Source organism: Sesamum indicum, linkage group LG4 (assembly GCF_000512975.1).
Source record: "Sesamum indicum cultivar Zhongzhi No. 13 linkage group LG4, S_indicum_v1.0, whole genome shotgun sequence".
NCBI classification, from domain to species: domain Eukaryota; kingdom Viridiplantae; phylum Streptophyta; class Magnoliopsida; order Lamiales; family Pedaliaceae; genus Sesamum; species Sesamum indicum.
Genome location: NC_026148.1, coordinates 10,632,524 through 10,652,726, shown reverse-complemented (window position 1 = coordinate 10,652,726; position 20,203 = coordinate 10,632,524). Strand labels below are relative to the sequence as shown.

Here is a 20,203-nt window from a genome sequence, read left to right as displayed (position 1 = left end):
TTCAAAAGCCCTCTTTATAAATTAAAATTATCTAGGTAAAAAGGTAAACAAAAATTCAAAATAATCTTCAGTTAGAGGATCCATAATGCTTAATGTACTTGGAAAATACTGTTCCAACAGTCAAAACAAGCATAAAATTTTGTGATTCATTCACTAACTTTGACAGTTAGTAACTATGTCTTACTGTAGAATCAGTAACCACAACAATCCATAATCCGCATTCATATAGAAAAGTTGAATCTTAAGGAAATCCAATCACTGTTCCAATTTAGAGTAGCAACTGGTGTACAGCAGCACAAAATTTCAATTATGGTATTCTGGAGAACACGAGCCCAATCCCAGAGACAATTTTTAATAAACGGTATCGAATTTGACCCTTGGGAACATTTCTGCAATCATAAATAATGGTGAATTTCAGAATAGATCAATGATACTGCCATAATAACACGCTGAGGAAGCTACGGTACATCACTCGACTGCAAACAAAATCATGATACCATAACAACAAAACAAAACCCCTGGAGGTTGATTTCTCGTTGTTGACATAGACATCTATTCAAATTGCGTGACAATAAAAAAATCCGAAATTAAAGTTCCCTAACCTGGCCAGTGCGCGCTCTGCCAACCAAATCAGAGCCATCGAGAACGGCGTTGAACGTCATAGCCTGAATCGGAAACAGTGATTCGATCCCCTTCTCCTTCAATGCCTCCTTCAATGGGTTTGAAATCCTGAAACTGGAGACTGCGTTAGGGGTGTCGTCCTCGGGTTTCACCCCCTCAATTTTCTCGTATTTCATCTTCTTTTTCCTCTTAGTGAGATTCATCATCGGCTCTCCAATCTCGGAAGCAGTGATGGCACTTCTCCTCGTCCTCATTGTCACCAGTGATGATGTCCAAAGCCTTTTTCATCTCGATTCATTCTGTTTCTGTTATTAGAATCGTCAGGGTGAGGATCTGAGGTTAGTTTGGTCTTTTGGGGGGTTTTTCTCTATTTGGATCTTTTTGTCAATGGAGTCAGAGTCCTCCACAATATCCGGAGCTTCAGCATTCTTCTTCTTCGCGGAGAATTCAGATTCTCCTACGTAAGCCGTAGCCATAGCCGTCTCTCTCTCTCTCTCTCTCTCTCTATATATATATATATACACACACACACACACACACACTGCGTACACGCACACAAGTTGGTACCCCCAAACTATGGTTTTTGGTTAGTACAGTGAGCAGCAGAGAAGAGGAGGGAAAGTGAGGGGTTTTACGAGTTTACAGGATGTAAGATTCGGTGGGAAGAACAATCAAACGACGTCGTGTAAAAGGTCCTTGTTTAGGCTTTTATAAAGGGTTAATTACACTTAGACCCCTGTGAAAATGCAAAATTATAATTTTTCTCAACAAAATTTTAAAGTTACACTTACACTCCTTTTACAAATTTACTGTTATACCTAACCCCCTTTCTTTGGAGTTTGGACGAAAAGTATTGACATTAGAAAAAAACTACATAAATTTCCAATTTTACCCCCATTTAATATTCTCATTTGATAATTTTATACTTATAAGAAAAAAAATTATAATAATATTATCCTCACTCCATATGTATATTATATTTAATTTTTTATAAGTACAAAAATATACATAAAAATATTAAATGTGGGACAAAATTAAAAATTTATATAATTTTTTTTTACTATAAGCATTTTCCGTTCAAACCTTAACAAAGAATATCAAGTGTAGGAATAGAATTTTTAAAAGGAGTGTAAGTATAATTTCAAAAAATAAATATTGTAATTTTTCATTTTTAGAGAAGGCCGAAATGTAATTGACCTCTTATAAATCGTCACAGCCCATTTTACGGGATTATTTGTTAGATGATTGTTAATTGCATGGGGTAATTGTAATTTTTTAAATAATAACAAAGTATTTGTAATTAGGACGAACACTAGGGGAGTATATTATAATTTATCATATAAATAATAAATACAGAAAACTAATATATTAATTACAATGGATTCATAGTAAGTTGGTATAAGAAGTTTAGAGAAGATACATTATGTTCGATAATTGTCCAAATTTTCGAAATTGGACGTTACTAAAATTAAACAAGGAATGGACAAAAGCAAGGGAAAGGCAATAGTAGTAGCGTAGGCTGTAGAGATTCCAATTTTGCAACACCACTTTTTCTCTTCAGCTGCTCATTTTCTTTACAAGATAGGGGCCTAAAAGTTGGAGTCGAGGCGGGTTTCTCAAATAATGCCCCCCCACACACTCTACTATCATTTTCCCATCATAATATAGCTGTCCTTAGCTCTTGCCTTTCTTTCTTCACTTCAACTTTCCCTTCTTCTTTTCTCATCAACTCCTTCAAGGTGTTTGCTTCTTGTAACATTTTGTCTCATTCTCGATACGCATGATATTGTGAAGCGTCGGTACGTTTTAATGGTTGAAACCTCAACCTTGTACTGACATAGCAACATAAACAAGATTCAGTCACTGTACTTTAGGCAAGTATCTAACGACCATTCAATACAACAAATATTGCACAATATTTTGAAATGTCGGTGCTTTTTAGACTCAAGTGTCATTTGACCATTGCGTCCCCACTCCAAGTTTGGCTTCTTCCTTTAGGATTATGAAGTGGCTGAAGCCCAAATGTGGTATGAATTGAATCAAACACTTGTTAGGAGTTTATGTAATTTTGTGGTGAGAAATGGTCTGTGGGTTCTTGCATATGCAGTTGCGCCCCTACATGGAACATCATAAATGCCATCACCCTTCAAACATCAAATGCCTCGTCTTGATTGAGAAATCCCAACCCACAAGAAAACGATGTGAAGGAAAGAACCAACGTAAGAACCATGAGCAAACACCATTATCAGAACCATTACACTAAGCTCTCAACACTACAACATCATCAATTATTACACAAAAAACTAACATAAAAAATCTCTCATTATTCTTTATTTCGGTTATGAATTGTATGGTCGTGTACTAATACAAAATAAGGGGTAAGACATAAAAGTATATTACATGTATCCACAATCAAACTTCTCAAAATAACTAATGTATGGCTGCTGCTCTCATCAAATTTTCTAACCTCCAAGAATAATAAGAAATTACATCAAGAACAATATTCTACTTACCACCAATAAATAAATCCCCCATTTTTATTCATTTCCATTTGTACCCTCCTTCTTGTTCCTTAATTCTCCTCAAGACCCCCTCCACAGCAACATCAAATGCATCATCAATGCCCTCCAATCCTTGGTCAGAATTGGCATATATGAGTTTTGGTATATATTCAATCACTTTCGCCCTCATGCTTTTCACCTTCTCTTTACTAATCTTGTCAAGCACACTCTTTATTGAGGTCCCATTTTGAACCTCATGCCGGTCTATGAAAACCGAGTAACTTTCCGGTTCGCCCGGCAAGAACCACTGGTACTGGAGGTAAGCGGTCCGGTGCCAGAAAAAGACCGGGATGGAGCCGGCTACCATGCAGTCGAAGATTGAACGCCGAGTAAAACTATCCCCTCTCGGCTGTAAGCAGAAGTCGGAGTGAAGGAAAGTTTCAAGGATTGATGAGCTGCCATTCGCGCACTTTGAACCGCCGCAGTCCACGACCCGGCATGAGCCAGGCTCGGAGTAGCATTGGCTGAGGAGAATTCCCCTGAAATCGTTCTTTATGAAACCGCGAGTTGCTCCGGCGAAGCAGAAGAGGGTGTGGCGCTCCCGGCTGCGGACGAAATCTTGCCAGAGTGTGACATCGGCAACTGACCCGGGGTGGAAACCGGTGGGGTATGGCACACCGACGTCGAAGTAGTCCCAAGGGTTTTTCTCGATTAACAAGCGCGTGATGTTACGCATCTTCGGCATGTAAATGCAACTGGAACCCCAGTCTCCGTCCTTCGACCGGCGGAAATCCCACGATATCCTGCCTACAGTAATGAAATGATCCCAACCGTATGATTTCTTAAAGAATGGCTGATCACTCACCCAATTTAGCATCAAATTGCAGTGCCGATCGCGTTCTTCGGTGGTGGAATTTCTGGTGAAGAGAAACCTTTCGACCGCGAGTCCAGTGTAAAAGGGTATGTAGAAGGCCGCAGCGGATTCCGGCTCTAGGGTTCTGCACCGATAGTTCAGCATTCGGTTGTGGTAAATTACCTCGAGCGAAAATTGATCAGTCCAAAACCACGCGCCGCGCACCTTCTCCGGTACGATTCTCGAAATTCCGGTGGCGGCTTTGCCGAACCCCGAGTTCGAAAGCGCGTCGCAGCGGGACGACCATGGGTTCAAATTATCGCAGTTTTTCACTATTTCGGTATTGAATAGCGGCGGAAGTTCGTAAACATACACTTCCCCGTAAGGGCATTTCTCTTCAGTTTTAGGATTATTCAGAATCCCCTCGGCCGAAGCCTGTTCTCCGGCAGCGCGACTGCTATAAGTGATGTTGGGGAGGGCGGCGGAAGAGTGGGGAGTGGGAGCGGTGGCGGCGGAGAGAGAGAAAGGGAGGGAAGGAGCGGAGAGGAGGAGGAGGAGCTGGAGAAGCAAAACGGAGAGGAAGAACCATGCGCGGCGGTTGTGGTGAAAGGAGAGGTAGGGTTTGAGAGAGGTGAAGACCGAGTGCTTACGATCTAAAATATCCGCGCTCTTAGGTTTAGAGAAAGGCGGTGGGTCAGAAACGGGAAGCATCGATAAGGGCGGCCCACGGCGGCGGCGGATGCGGTGACGATGGTATAGGATTGTGTCGGCAACGGCGGAGGTAGAAGAAGGCTGGGGGGGAATGGGTTTGTTATAAGTGAAGGTTCTGGTTGGTGTGATTAAGGTGATCAAATGCAGTGAGGACGCGTGCCATTTCGGCTTATCCCAAACCGACAGCTACTTAAGTGTCCGAGGCTGTGGTTTTTGTTTAATCCCACCCCTATTAATTCATTTTTGGAATTTTATATCTCAATTTCTCTGCTGTTGACTAACCCTTTTTCCAAATTATTTTTTTCCTTGTCAATTATTTATCTTTTATTCTGTCTATACGTTTAAAATTTGATTCAATACATAAATAATTTAAATTATATAAAAAAATATAATATTTAATCATGTCTAATTATCATAAATTAGTTGTAGTCGTTGACCACAGTCCCACAACGATACTAATTATTTGAACTTGATTAATAATAGTTATTTATTATAATTTTTAATTATAATTATTAATATTGTAGTCAATAATAATTTTCTTTTAGTGTTACTACATTTTAAACTAAATATATATATATTCATGAAATTTGAATTAATGTTAGTTTTAGTTACAATGTCATAACATTACCAATTAAACAATGAATAAACATTTCCTTAAAAGTTTAAACATTGCAATTTGATTTTTACACGAAATTTGATGTAAACAGGGAAGCAAGTCCTGGTCAAAATTGAAGTTTCACATCACTACAAAACTGTATTCAATTTTAAAAAATATGGCAATTTGTAGAGAATTTTTAATTTGAAGTCAAAGTTTCAGATGATTTTATATTAAATAAATTTAAAATTTCTAAAGTGCAACAAAATATAATTTGAGGGATTTGCTATTATGAATTTCGAATCCTTATTTCCAAATTCATCGAATCAAACACAATATTATGTGATTGTTTAAATTTATAATCTTATTTTAAATTTAATTAATTATAGTAACTGAATAAAACAAGATCATAAAATTTATAAGCTATTAATAATAAAAATTATGTAATTCCTAAGAGTAACACTGGAGGAGTCTCGTAACACTTCAAACATAAATTATCAACTCCTTACTGTTTTTAAAATAATTTATATGCTTTTCATATTTTATTCTATATGTTATAATTTTTTAAAAATAAAATAAAATAATTTATAACATCTAAAAAATCATATCTTAATGCTGACCCAAACACTATTACTTAATTTTCATAATGTATTGTACTTGATTTATTTGAATATAGTAATGCACGCATAGCCAAGTGTAAATTTAATTAATTAATAGGTTCCTAGTTAGATTAAAAAAAAAAAAAAAAAAAAAAAAAAAAGTTGAATGCACATTAGGTGTTTTAATTAGCGGAAATTGCGATGGATGAGTTTTAGAGATTTGTGAAACTATGCACATGATGTCATTGCCTCACCTTCATTACTCACTCTTCACTTTAAGCTTTTTTTAAGTTCCCTTCCACTTTTGACTCCAAAACAATTCAATTTTTTCAGCTGTGAGCACCTTATAATTTTAATTCTACTCTTATTAAAGACTTTTTTGCTCAATTCTAAGATGTGGAATCTTTCATATCGTTCATGCAAGTTTGTATCTATATAAATTATCAACGATTAGATCATATATAATATCATTATTATATATAAAACGGTTCACAGCTTCTATGAGTATGAATATATATGGGCGGCACTAGATTGCTCCAAAAGGGTATAAACAATATCGACAATTTTGACATTTTTTTGTTAAGTTGGCTTTGAACCATTCTTGCTCTAATTACCCTTGTTCATCTTTTACATATTTGCTTCTTTAAACATTGTACACTAAAAATAGAAGACTAACCCTGTCGATAAAGGTTGATGAGAATGAGTTGTGCTGATTATATATTCCAAGTTATCTAACCAACGAGGCTTTCACAACAAACAGTTTGTTGTTTCACAGAGTCCAATCAAAAAGACGAGATTGTACGACCGTCTCATGCCCTTCGTTTGGAGGGCGATGTTACTGATAAGTATATTCCACATCGAATGTGAATGAAGAGTTTGTGCAATTTGTAAGTCCCAACATCTTGTAAGAATATATATACATAACGTTACGATCAAAACAGAAAATATTTCGTCTTATAAAACTCAATCACTTCACACGCTGCATGAATTAACATGTATATAATTAATTGATTAAAGAAATTATGAAAACAATATTTTATTACATCATTAGTTCAAGGAATAATTACACTTTCCTTTTCTAAAGTTTGGTGTAATTATACATAAATCCCAAATAGTTTGAAAAATTACATCTAATACACCTGAGGTTTGCTTTTGTCTAATAAATAAATCCTCAAATTGATCAAAATTCACTAAATTTGTTGATATTAATAAAAAAAATTGAATAAAATTGGTATTAATTCTCGATTGACTTATTACTAATTTATTATAAGTTAAATAATTTTTTTAACTAAATTACCCTTATCACGGGAATTATAAAACAGGGGAATTATTATGAAAAAATAAATAATGAGACAAGGGGATTGGAATTTAATGTTATTAGGGAAATGAAAGGTGTAAGGAAAGAGACAAATTAGGACGAAGCAAAGAGGTTTATTGGTCCCCGGAGTTTGAAACTCGGAGCATGACGATAACTTGCCACGCCTACCTAACAACTGGCCAGTGATGGGCTGCTCCACTTCTTTCCAATTTGTCCTCATACCTGCACTATTTATTTTGAATAATTATATTTATGCCTCTTTATTTACAATTTATTTATATAAATTATTTTTATTTTTTATATAATTATAAAAATATTTAGGACAGCCAAGAAATCTAAATTTATATAATAATATTGATATTTTTAGAGAATTTTGTTCGAATTTTCTAAAAATATGAACAATTTGTTTAAATAATGTCGTTGTTTCTGATAAATATAAATATAATTTTTAAAATATAGAAATAATTTGTATAAATAAACCATAAGTAGAACGTATAAATATAACACCTATTTCTTTCTTACTATCCCTTTTCATGAAATCATTTAATTGTACAAAATTCCTCTTTAATTTAAATTACAATCCCTTTTCTTACAGGAGGAAAATTAAAAATATTATAATTCTAAATTGTACAAAAATTATAATTCTAAATTAAAATATTCAAATTACTTATTTCTTTAACTGTATAAAAATTTAATATTCTAAATTAAAATATTCATATAAAATTATAATAAGGAGTGGAAAAAACAATTGTGTAGGTGTGGGATACGAGCCAATAAGGTGTACTTTAATCGACGAAGTTGAGTTTGATATATGTGTGGGATGTTGTTTTATTGTGCAGTATGTGTAGCTTAGATTTTATTTATCTGATATTATTGATCAAGGGATAATAATTTATTTATTTATATTATATTTAATAGAAATGGTGTTAATCGAATTATTTTAATTAATAATTGTTGAAATTTATTTAAGGAAAAACAAAAAGAAAGGTGTGGGGGTGTTAGTACTGCATAGATAGCTGTATTGACAGGGAAATGAAAAGAGAGCCGTCTGATTTTAGGTTTATGCCGTGTTTGTTTCTTTGATTTTCCGCTGGTCTTTTGTGGGGTAAACGAAGGCTGCTTGATCATCATCATCATCATGTGGGATGCTTTCGTCTACTACGCACCGCTTTGGACATTGGTGGGACCCATTTGGAACAAGGCCTGCTTACCGTTCTTACCCAGCTGCTGCTTATGATTTCCATCACGTGCCGACAAAACACCACATTTTGCCTAACAGCCTCAAAAACACCACCGATGTCAAACGTATGTTTTATTCAATATTAGATTGGATGAATATTGGCTTGTCACCCAACCGATTCGATATATTTTATATTTCAAATTTTGTTGTATTTTTTTTAATGAATATTTATATATTATACATGTATAAAATTTTCATTAAATAAAATAAAGGGTTAATTATACTTAATTTTTTTCTTAAAATATGAATTATATTTTTTTTCAAAAAATATTGATATTTACACCCCATCGCAAATTCACTTTTTATACATAACCAACTTTCGTTATAATTTGGACAAAAAATAATACATAAATTTTTAATTTTACACGTTGTTTAACATTTTTATGTAATACTTTTGTACTTATAAGAGAAAAAATATAATGATGTTAACAACACTCCATGTATATATATTACTTTTAGCCCTCTATAAATATAAAAACATATATGAGAATGTTAAAAGAAGGGTCAAATTTAAATTTTATATAATTTTTATTATTGACATCAGTATTTTTCGTTCAAATTATAATAAAAGAAGTCAGGTGTAAATAGAGAATTGTCGGAGAAAGTATAACTGTATAAGCGTAATATCAAATTCTTTTTAAAAAAATGTAATATTGTATTTTTAATGGGGATCTAAGCATAATTAATAATAAAATGAATGATATAACTTTATACACATTATGTATATTTGTTAAATATAATAAAGGATTAAATACACCTTGCACCCCTGAATTATGCATAAAGTGCATTTACACTCCTTAACTATAAAACGTAATAAAATAGCCCCTAATGATATACACTAATTTTTTTAGTAACAAAATACCGCTATTATTTACACCTCTAAAATATCTCTGTTATAATCATTCTCTTAAATATAATCTGAATTATTATGAACTTTTTATTTAAAACACCACCCAAAATTTATAATTTTTATATTGAATATAGAATCTGTATAAACTCCTTAAATTTACAATTTTTATACTTTTTACACAATCAGCAAACAATTTACATAATTTTTTATCTGTGTTGTTATATATATTGATTTTTTTAAAAATAAATTATCAATACAAATATAAAATACTGCATCAAATATATACATACTGTAAAATATGTAAATTTATATTATAATTAATATACAATATTGTATATTTTTTAAGTAATGATATGATATATTTTTATTATGTGGACATGTAATTGAATAAAAATTTATGAGTTATATAACATATTTTTTCTATAATATTATATGCATTATGTATTGACACATATTCACATGTACTTTTTAATATAATTTATTTACTTTGTAAAATATATTTGCATATATTGAGCTTATAAATATTTGATGTGTTCCATAATTTATAAAAAAATATAAATTATAAATACTAATTCTAAAATAAAGTGTGAGTAAAATTTTAAATCACTAAAAATAATTTGGGGGAGATATTCTAATAAAATATAATAGGAAGTAGAATAAAAAAGTATAGAGGTAAATGAGAAGGGCATGTTTGTCTTATCAATGCCAAATTATTTATTTTTGTTACCTTTCATACTTAGGGGTGTAAATGAGACAAAATACATTGCTTAGAGGTGTAAATGAGACAAAATGTATAATTTAAGAATGTAAAGTGTATTTAACGTTAAAATAAAAGATACAACATAATTTTTTTAAAAAATATAATAATAGTCAAACTGATCACCCGAATTGAATGGACCCAGGCGGCTGGATTCGGACCAATTCAAACTGTTTCTGGATAATTTACCTCCACTATGAGGAAATGGGTCCAAAATCTGGATTTCACATGCCCAATTTGCAGGCTTCAAAGTTCAGGCCGTTGTGTTTGAAATTGAGGAACCAACGACTTGTTTTTTTTTTTTTGGTTTGTTTAGGTACTCCTTAAGAGGAGACTGTTGCATTTAAACCTTTCTTTATTACTGGCCGCTGTGACATTTTATTTTTTGAACATATAATAAATAATTTTTCATACTTTAAAATATAAATACGAGTAAAATATATAAATCAATACATTATATTAAAATTAATAATAAATAAATATCTGACCAATTAATGTAGAATTGGTTATTTTATTAATTGAAATGCAGTTTTGAAATTTATAAAAAATTGATACAATCATACAATAGTGTCAAAACCGCCAGTTTGTGCGTATAACACCTCTTTTCTTCATAATAATATAGATAATTGATTCATATATGAACAAACTAACCAGACCTGTCGATATAGAAATAAGTAAAGTCATGTTTACTAAGTGTGATGAGATTATGATGTGATAGATTAATAAATGATAATATAAGAAATTAGGATGTGCTTAGTGCTTGCTATGAATGGTTTGAAATTGTGATAAAGCATGAAAATGACAAAAATGTCCATGAATCAGACAAAAAAATTGTCCCAATCAACTTTTATGTCATAACTCATGCATAAAACAGACTTGTTAATCTTGCGCAACCTTCATTTCAAACTTTCTTACAAGACTTGTCAAATCCAGTAAAGAGTAAACACGGAATTTATTACTCATTCAGGGATATTTAAGTAATTTGACAACAGAAAAATGAGGGCATTATGGACTAAGATGATTATAATACTAGCCCAATTGAGTATATTTTGTGTTTCTCATATAATATAGCAAAATTCATGATGTTCTAACATTCTATACTCACAAATAATTTTATCATGTTCGAAAAACAAGACTTCAATCAACCTCACAAACACAAACCATTATCAACAATCTTAAAACGTTACTAGACAAAGCATTCAACATGGGAAGAAATGTTACTCATAGCAAGCAAAGAGGGACTTGGAATCGCCCACAACGAAGCTGAATATTTGGACCGTCGATACAATAATAACATATTTGAATTTATTGCTTCTTCAAGAGCAAAGGTCCGACGTTGTCGCCGGTAGCCTTGTTGTGCTTCACATGGCTTCCGTCACACAGAGGAAACGTCGCAGACCTCCAACACCTGCAACACATGTCCACCACCAGTCCGTTTACTTAGACATGAATCATAAACACTTCAACTACTCTCAATTTTTACTATAACTTTCTTTACAATTATTTTTAGGATTCGGACCAAATGAATAATCCCTCACACCAATCTTACATACATTACAAACTGAAGGAAGAGTATTTCAGACAACAAAAGCAGAAAATTAAAATATACTTGTGAAGGAGAAAAAAAAAAAACCTGCAGTAGGGAGTGAGGGGCTTGGCGAGGTCAGTGACGACGACCGAGTCCACCACTTTCTCTTCAGTCTTACGGATATCCGGGTTGATCGCCTCCGCTCTGACCACCACCATCCGCCGCGGGGATGAACCGGGTCGGCGGTAGGCAAGCCCTAGCGCAGAAGCATTGACGCAAGAAAGAGCTGCCATTGTTTGTTCTTGAGTGGTGGGATGGGATGGAGTACAAGTAGTAGGTAGGTGGGCGGACTTTGTAGGTAATGAACTTGTGGCGGACACGGTCCATTTGTGGAGCATGGGGATCGGGTGGACGATGTTACGCCCACGCTGTTTTCACCAACAAAGTAATTACAATATTTTGGTAATACTTTAATGGATAAATTACAATATTTTTTTTTTCTAAAATTCAACGTAATTATCAATACTCCTTATCATTTCATAATATTGGATGAAATTATATAATTATTGAAAGGAGATACAAAATTGTCAACTTTGTTCTTACTGTTTTTTCAAAATAAAAAAATTATAAAAAATCGAACGGAGTGTATGAAGAAATTTAAAAAATTATATAAAAAAAAAGTTATCTACTTAATTCATAAAAAATAAAATTAGAGTTCTTAGTCCATAAGAACATAGTCATATTTTATAAAATAGTAAAACTTTAATTTAGGGTGGTGGAGGGAAATTTCTAGTGTGATGATTACTAATTTGAAGTATTTTCGCCTTCGTTTTATTTTAAATAAGCAATTATTTATCAAGCACGTTCAAATAAATTTATTATAGTATTTGTATTTAATTTTGTTTCATGTTCATGATAATTAATTTTTTTCATTCAAATTGATGAAATAATATTGAAATTTTAAAATTGTATTAAATTAATTGTTTACCATTTTATAACTCATTAACCATAAGTTTCTGTCTTTATGTTTTATTTTTTTGATAACAAGATAATGTACATGGGCTAAACAGTACCAAGATTGGGGCTGGCTAAGCCCAAATGAGCAACTTTCCAGAACGAATAAACTTCCAATAACACTGAACTCACGCAGAGTCTTGCAGAAAAGAGAGGGAGAGAGAATGGAGAATGTTCGATGCCAGAGGATCGGATGTGACGCTATGTTTTCCGAAGACGATAATCCCGATGGTGGTTGTACTTACCATGATGCTGTATGTACATCTCTCTCTCTCTCTCTCTCTCGGTCGCTCGTTTGGTTGGTTGAAGAGAGCGTACTTGTTAGCTGTAAAGGTTTCAGGGCAGTTACTTTCAACTGTGGAATTGTCGTGCTGTGCGAAATCTTTGTTTTTGGTGAATGGTTTCTTATTTGTTTATAAAGGTGGTGGAGTTTCTTGCTTCAATCATTCTTGCTTTCTTTACTTGAAAAAAAAAAAAAGAAATGATTATGTTATGTGATTAATGAATCATTACTGATTGTGTTATGCGATTCTTTAGCCTCTTTTATATCTCTGAATAGAGTTGTTCGTTATGATCCATTAGAACAATTTTGTTTCGTGGGGGAGTTTTGTAATTTATTCGTCTCCAGATGGTGGCGCCACTTGTTTGAGCTCACTAGAATCGTGGAACTATGCTCCAGAGCAGCTATTTACAGTTAAGAAATGCATGGAGGAGAACGGGAATACATGAAGAAATTGGTCCATGGGGATTGGAGATGGACCTAGTGCTGGGAGTTAGGCAATGAAATATTCGTTTTTATGCTGCCCGAATCCCTTCCGTTAAATGTTCTTTTATGTTACATTTGGGCTGAAGGATTTAAACAAATTATTTCAAATGACTCCATATTAGCGGAATTTGAAATCCATCCATATTCAACAAAATATAGTTCAAAACTAGAGTTGAAGGAATTCAAATCCTTTGAATTTAAAATGATCCAAATCTGTCAATCCAAATGCACCCTACCGATATATTTACCTGCAATAAATCCTATCTCCCATCCCCATAATGTGATCATCATTTGGAATTCTTTTTCGACCCAGTCATCCCGTTTCCTGTTATGCTCTCCTGTTCCCTGTTTTCTTGGTGTGTTTTGATAATATGATTTTACTTTATATTGAGTGCCAAGCGTACACCTTGAGTTTCACCCCAATATCTATTTGTGTACTTTATATATGACCAGTCCTCTTTTTATTGTACATGTTATTTTCTCTCAAGGTGTGGGGTGTTAACGGGGTGGGGGGTGGGTTGTTGGTTAGATGGGTGGAGGTTCTTCTTCTGTTCTTCACAACGAATAGTTTAGCATATTATTTTGGAATTTTATTATTTTCTGTTTGAAGCATAGATTTGTAATTTGGAATCTTATGATTGTCTGGTTGAACTTCAACTGATAGCACAACAAGGATCACTTGGTCTGATGTTCATTTGATTATAACTGTGTTAGCATGGTCCATGCATCAACCTTTCATTGAGCTGTGTTTTTATGCCATTTGTTTGTTATTTTCCACCACCTTAATATTCACTGATTGATTTTATCTTCTGATGCTTGGCTTACATCACCTGGTGGTTGCTGCGACGCCCCTTTCGTCAGGGTGTAAGTTGCATTTTCTTTTCTGTTTTTGTCTCAATTGATCACACAAATGAACCTTAGATTCCTAAAGTTAATAAAAGTTTTGCTTTGTCCAGCCAATATTTCATGATGGGATGAAAGAATGGAGTTGTTGCAAGAAAAGGAGTCATGATTTCAATTTATTTTTGGAGATTCCTGGGTATGTGTCCTTTCTTTTCTTTTTTCCAGCTTATGTATTCTGTCAACGGCACGGCTAGAATCTTTGGGAGGGTTTAACTTTTGCAGTACATGACCATGAGCAAGGGTTTTGCTGACCTTGGTCTTTAAAGATGTTGTTGTATATAGCTGCTGTTATGTTCTAATTCAAATTAAGTCTGAGGCTGATACTATCAACTGCGACATTACATCACATATCTGTATCTGCAAATTACCAGCATGAATTTCTAACAGGACAGTGTTTAATTCCCTTTAATATGTAGAGTTTCCTCCATCAATTACAGTATTAGGCTAATTGAATATTTGTTTGAGTTTTGAGTTTTATGTTTGATCTCCTTTGCATGAATGGACTGTGAAAGCACTTTCGTTTGTCATTATATATTTTTTGTCGATTAAAGCTGATTGCTATTGATATCTGAAGTTGCAAGACAGGGAAGCACACAACTGAAAAACCAGTGCTCGCCAAGGCAGCTGCAGCTCCAAAGAAGCCAGTTTCTGCTCCAAATCCCACAACCAATTCATCTTCAAAGGAGACTTGTCCCAGGTGCCGCCAAGGATTTTTCTGCTCCGACCATGGTATGTCTCTTGTCTGCAGTCTGACTTTCTGACTACTTGTAGAAGAATTGTATGGTGCTAGTATCGAGCATGATAGGCAATCTTTGCTTAAGGAAAGGACTCTAAAATACTTATATAGTTTTGAGCTATTAGCTATTAATACATCGAAAATAGAATTCTTTGGTGTTTGATCCTAAATCTTTACCAAACTACAGACAATGTTAGGACTTGATTTTATTTTTTAAGCTTTTCCGGTTTCATTTTCCCACCAAAACCTGGACCCAGTGTAGAATTATCCTTTTTCACCCCTTTTGTCCTCTCCAGGTTCACATGCGAGAGAATCAAATCCGAAACCTGCGGTGGATGCATCTAGCAAAAGCAATGCAGATACGCAAGAAGCCCGTCCATCTCAAACAAAGAAGATAGTTGATATAAACGAACCTCAAATCTGTAAAAATAAGGGATGCGGTAAAACTTTTAAAGAGAAGGATAATCATGAGACTGCATGCAGTTACCACCCTGGACCGCCTGTTTTCCATGACAGGATGAGAGGGGTAAGATATCCATCCTCCCAAATCACCCCTACCCCTGGAAAAACACGAAATGAATCAAGCTTTCCCCATAATCTTCTTGTGATTTCTCCATGATTGTAAACATTGCAGTGGAAATGCTGCGACATTCATGTTAAAGAATTTGATGAATTCATGAGCATACCACCGTGCACAAAGGGATGGCACAACGCTGATCCGGTCTCGTGATACAATCGTAGAACTTCCAAGGTTTCTTTTCTTTCTCCGATTAAAATCCCTTGTAATATGAATCATTTTGCTGCTGTTCATGATCATGTATCCTTTCCTATCAATATCTTCACCTTGAACTAGTGACGATCAGTCTTCAGCATCATTTAACCTCCCTGTTCATATTTTCTAGTGATAACTCATTTACAGTAGTGCAAGACCAGAAATAAACTTCTCGTGGCTAATGCTAGCAGCAAGCCATCACCACTATATGCACCTTTGGTAAAATTTGCAAGTAAAGGGAGTTTCTGTTGGAGACAGATTGTCAGTGTGGGCTTCGAAATATTTCATAATATATGGTCTGAACTTAGCTGACTAAATAATTAAAATACATTAAAGTATACATACACATATACATACATGATGCACGTAGTAAGATTTGATAGTTATCACGGGTCCTATGATGGGTATCATCAATCCCCTTCTTTAATTTCTTATCAACACAAAGTCCAGTAGACCCCACTGTATTTTTCTACTCTATTTTCCTCTGTATATGATGATGGATGGTGCATGCATATCTTCGTGCAATATTTCCCATTTTGCCTCTCTATTTTGTTGAAACTAGGGATGGGCTTTTATTCCTAACCATAGAAATCTCATGTCATTGTGCAATCATACACTAGTATTTATGGGATCTTGTGCACAGATATTATATATGATAATGTTATTATTATGTTATGATATCATCATAATTACATCCCAATAGTTTATAAATCGATTTTGAATCCTTCTATTTTATATTGGTATCGTGTTAATATTAATGTATGCATTCAATTATAAAGAAATTGAACTAGAAAGGAAAGAGAAAATTTAAAGCTAAATTTATAGTGCATTTAGGTGAGTTTATAGTCTGTGTAAAATATTTTACAAGTTCATAAAATGTGTGAAAGTATTTTGTAAAAAGATTTTAGGAGACGAACTATTACACCTGAATTTCAAAATATAAAAAGTTAATTGGAAACTATTTGAAGAAATAAAATAATTTTTTAGAGAATTGTGATTTATATGTATATAACTTTATTTACCTATATATTCTGAATTAATATCATTTCTTTAGATGGCTTGACCTGTAAATTTTTGAAATATCCTTTTTTCAGAAAACATTATTTTATCTAGAGACTAAGATAACACTATTTACTTTTAAGGGATGATTATCTTTATACTTTATGATTTATGGCTTATTTATAAAATTATTCTTGTCAGCACAAAATTAGGGATTGTTTGTGTAGTGTTGTTGATATTTTCTGAGAGTATGTGTATATTTTGTTATAATTTTGTACAAATGATGTTAATATTTTTATTAAGTTTTAGTGTTTAATTTTTACAAAATAAGATGATATGTGTAATAAATTATTTATGATTTTTTAATATTATAAAAATTCAGCATGTCCATATATGAATCGTAAACCATTAAATTAATAATAATAATAATAATATATTTGAGATGAATGCGAATTAGAAATGTAGAGCGAGAGTGAGAGAGATACGATCCATTTTGAAAGTTGAGCTGAGAGAGAGAGAGAGGCAGGGGGCGACAAATGATGGGGAAAAACGCCAAACCAAGAATCTCACTCAATCATTGCCACATCCCAACAAACACCGCCAATCAACAAACTCTATCACCACATCATTTCCCTTTTCTTTATAACTATAGTCCACTCTTTTAAAATTTATCAGAATTATAAATATTTTATTATTATTTAAAAAATTTATATATATATATGTTTCTGATAATAAATATTCAGTTACAATGTGCTATTACAATAAAATATATATTAGGTATTATAAATTTATGGGGATATTTATAATTTTTTTAAACAATTAAAAGATATTTGTAGTTACAACAAACTTTAGATAAATTTATTTTACAAAAAAGGTTAAAGTTTGTATTTTTTTAAAAACAATTTAATAATTGTACTTTATTAGTAAATTCAATAGTTGGTGAAGAATTGTTTGTAACTTTTAGTAAAAAAAAAAAACTTATTTTGAGTAATTTAATAATAAAAATGATAAATTAAAATTCATTCTTTAATAAAAAAAATTGATAAGTATTCATGTTAAAATTATTAGAGACACCTCCTAAACTGATCTCACTACATGTATTTATATAATTTTTATGTAAGAATTTAATTTGAAAATGAATTTGTTTAACCTTTTTTCAGTGAGAAGATCAATCACACAAATATGAATTTCTTATAAATAAAAGGATCATATTGTGCTAAACATGATAAATAGACTATCATTAATTCATAATACAATCGAATTAAATATCAACTCAAAGCTTTCCCCATAACTTGAGATTAATGAAACAGACCCCCCAACGTTGTTGAAAATTACAAATAGACCCCACAAAGTGAAAGCGACACAACAACCAACACTAATCTTTTTCAAACACCTCAAAAGAGAAAGAAATGGCGTTGAATGCCTGTCACCGCCAGTGTGTGAAAATTGGTTGGGGTTGAGGGGGCCCACCGGAGGCTCAGCCTGACGGCGGCCCACCGGCGGATGCGCCGCTGCGCCCTGTGCCTCTCCCCACCCCCCCCTGTTTAAAGGCTGAACGCTGCGCCTGCTCCGTCGTACTGCCTATTCGCTTTATTCGTTCAGTTCAGTGGGTGTAGGGTCTTCGTAGACCATGGCCTACCCTCTCCGAGTCTTCCACGTGTCGGCCACGCTTTATTTCTCTCAGTTGAATGTCTTTATTTGGCTGCAGAATATTTCTCCCCCACATGAGTTTCATTCATGACCCTCCAAAAACCTTTCACCATTTTTTCACTCCCTCAAATTGTATTATTATTATTTTTTTTAATTAAATTTTCTTATATATCTTCAGAAGTCAATACTATAAATTAAAAAATATATGTTTACTCTTATACAGATATTTTAGTTTGTAAATATTTTTTTGACCTACATTAAGTTAATAATAAGTTAATCGATGATAAAAATAATTTTTTTATTCAATTATTTTGTTAATATCAACAAATTCGATAATTTTAACTAATACTTAGACCTATTTGTTAGACAAGACAAAACTTCCTGATTATAAAATGTAAGTTTTCAAATTATATGGGATTTATGTATAATTACACTAAATATCAAAGAACGACGGAATAATTATCCCTTAATTATAATTTAATTTATTTAGGTGTGGCAAAGTCCAATTCATGCCAAGATTTTGAAAAAATATTCGGCCCTCCCATAACATATAGCTAAAAATCATTGCGTAGTATTTGGATTCATTTTCTAAGTGTTGTGTTTTTGTGGAGATAGAAAGAAAAAAACAAAGATAAATAAGTATGTGTTAGAGATAGTATGTATGTTTGGATTTATTTTTTAAAATAATTTAAGTATTGTGTGCTTAATATTGTGTTTTTTCAGACAAAAATTATTGTTCACTGTCAAATCATGTCTTTTTTATATATATATTTATGTATTTGTGTGTGTATATATATGTATGTATTTATGACAAACAATAGGTATATTTTGATTTACCCCGAAGATAACTTGAAAATAAAAAAACATAGTATTGGTTTTTCAATTTAGCGTTTGCCTCAAGATGTTAATAATAAAATAATTACAATAGATTTATATAAAATGAGATAAACAATTTCAAACTTGTTCATGCAATGTTGCAAATTTATAAATAGCTTGAATTCAACCCAACATATCGTTATTCAAATTTATTTGAATTATTGTCAAATTTAGAAATTCGTGTTCAAACTTTATTTAATTATCAATCAAGTTGAGCTAAAACAAGCTTCAATTCGAACAGAACATTTTTTATATTAACTGAGTCGAGTTGGATTCAAACTTGCAACCTTATTGAATTAAAATTTTGTTTAAAATAATGACTTAAAGATATACCCAAAAAGGTGTGTATGTATAATTAAATCAATAATTAATAATCGACCTGTCAAAAATAAAGAATGGCCAACTAACTTTTAGGAGAAACACATGAAAAACAAACATATATAATTAAATCAGTGTCTGCTGGGACTTAAATGTTGAACCTCATAATTTAATTTTTATAAATTTCACATTCTTATTATATTAAACAATTCATTAACTTATTTTTAAAATAAATTTTAATATCTTATAAACTCTAAAATTATCTTAGAATACGTAAAAATTTATAAGATGTTTTAAATAAGTCTAGTCAGACGCCCTCTTATAATAACTTTATTTGGTTGTTAACTTTATTATGGCCATAACAAACTTATATATCGATTTAGTTAAAAACAAAAAGGTAAATTACAACGGATACATCATTATTGTTTGAAAAATTAAACATACCCTGAAATTAATAGTCGTCAAATAAATACCACTTTACAATAAGTTGTCATGAGGGGGAACTTGTTAGAATTTCGTTAATTATAAGAAAGTATTTATAATTTTTAAAAATATTTATAATTATAACAAATTTTAGGGAAGTAGAGTATAGTTTA

General features: G+C 32.5%; 4 protein-coding genes across 5 annotated transcripts in view; 1 reads left to right on the top strand and 3 right to left on the bottom strand.

Moving 5' to 3' along the window:
* The window catches only part of LOC105160724 (DEAD-box ATP-dependent RNA helicase 7), a gene marked incomplete in the record, with an annotated part of 5,396 nt that extends 4,146 nt beyond the window's left edge, over positions 1-1,250 (bottom strand). The window contains 1 exon segment of the mRNA XM_020693228.1: positions 603-1,250. Coding sequence (XP_020548887.1) covers positions 603-875 — 273 coding nt within the window.
* Positions 2,926-4,891, bottom strand: LOC110011857 (xyloglucan galactosyltransferase XLT2). The gene has a single exon (XM_020693229.1). It carries the CDS (start codon positions 4,684-4,686, stop codon positions 3,163-3,165), a length of 1,524 nt encoding a protein of 507 aa, XP_020548888.1. The 5' UTR covers positions 4,687-4,891; the 3' UTR covers positions 2,926-3,162.
* On the bottom strand, positions 11,112-11,970 carry LOC105160565 (CDGSH iron-sulfur domain-containing protein NEET). Its single transcript, XM_011078000.2, has 2 exons — positions 11,679-11,970; positions 11,112-11,453 (listed from the first exon to the last, which is right to left on the bottom strand). The coding sequence occupies exons 1-2, from the start codon at positions 11,864-11,866 to the stop codon at positions 11,351-11,353; spliced, it is 291 nt and encodes a 96-aa protein (XP_011076302.2). The 5' UTR covers positions 11,867-11,970; the 3' UTR covers positions 11,112-11,350.
* LOC105160564 (cysteine and histidine-rich domain-containing protein RAR1-like) lies at positions 12,694-15,968 on the top strand. 2 transcript variants are annotated; one of them, XM_011077999.2, is made up of 6 exons: positions 12,694-12,841; positions 14,215-14,217; positions 14,310-14,392; positions 14,831-14,985; positions 15,289-15,518; positions 15,627-15,968. In XM_011077999.2, the coding sequence occupies exons 1-6, from the start codon at positions 12,752-12,754 to the stop codon at positions 15,720-15,722; spliced, it is 657 nt and encodes a 218-aa protein (XP_011076301.1). In that variant the 5' UTR covers positions 12,694-12,751; the 3' UTR covers positions 15,723-15,968. The 2 variants fall into 2 exon arrangements, with proteins under 2 accessions (XP_011076301.1, XP_020548788.1); XM_020693129.1 differs by lacking the exon at positions 14,215-14,217 and having other exon boundaries at positions 12,728-13,011.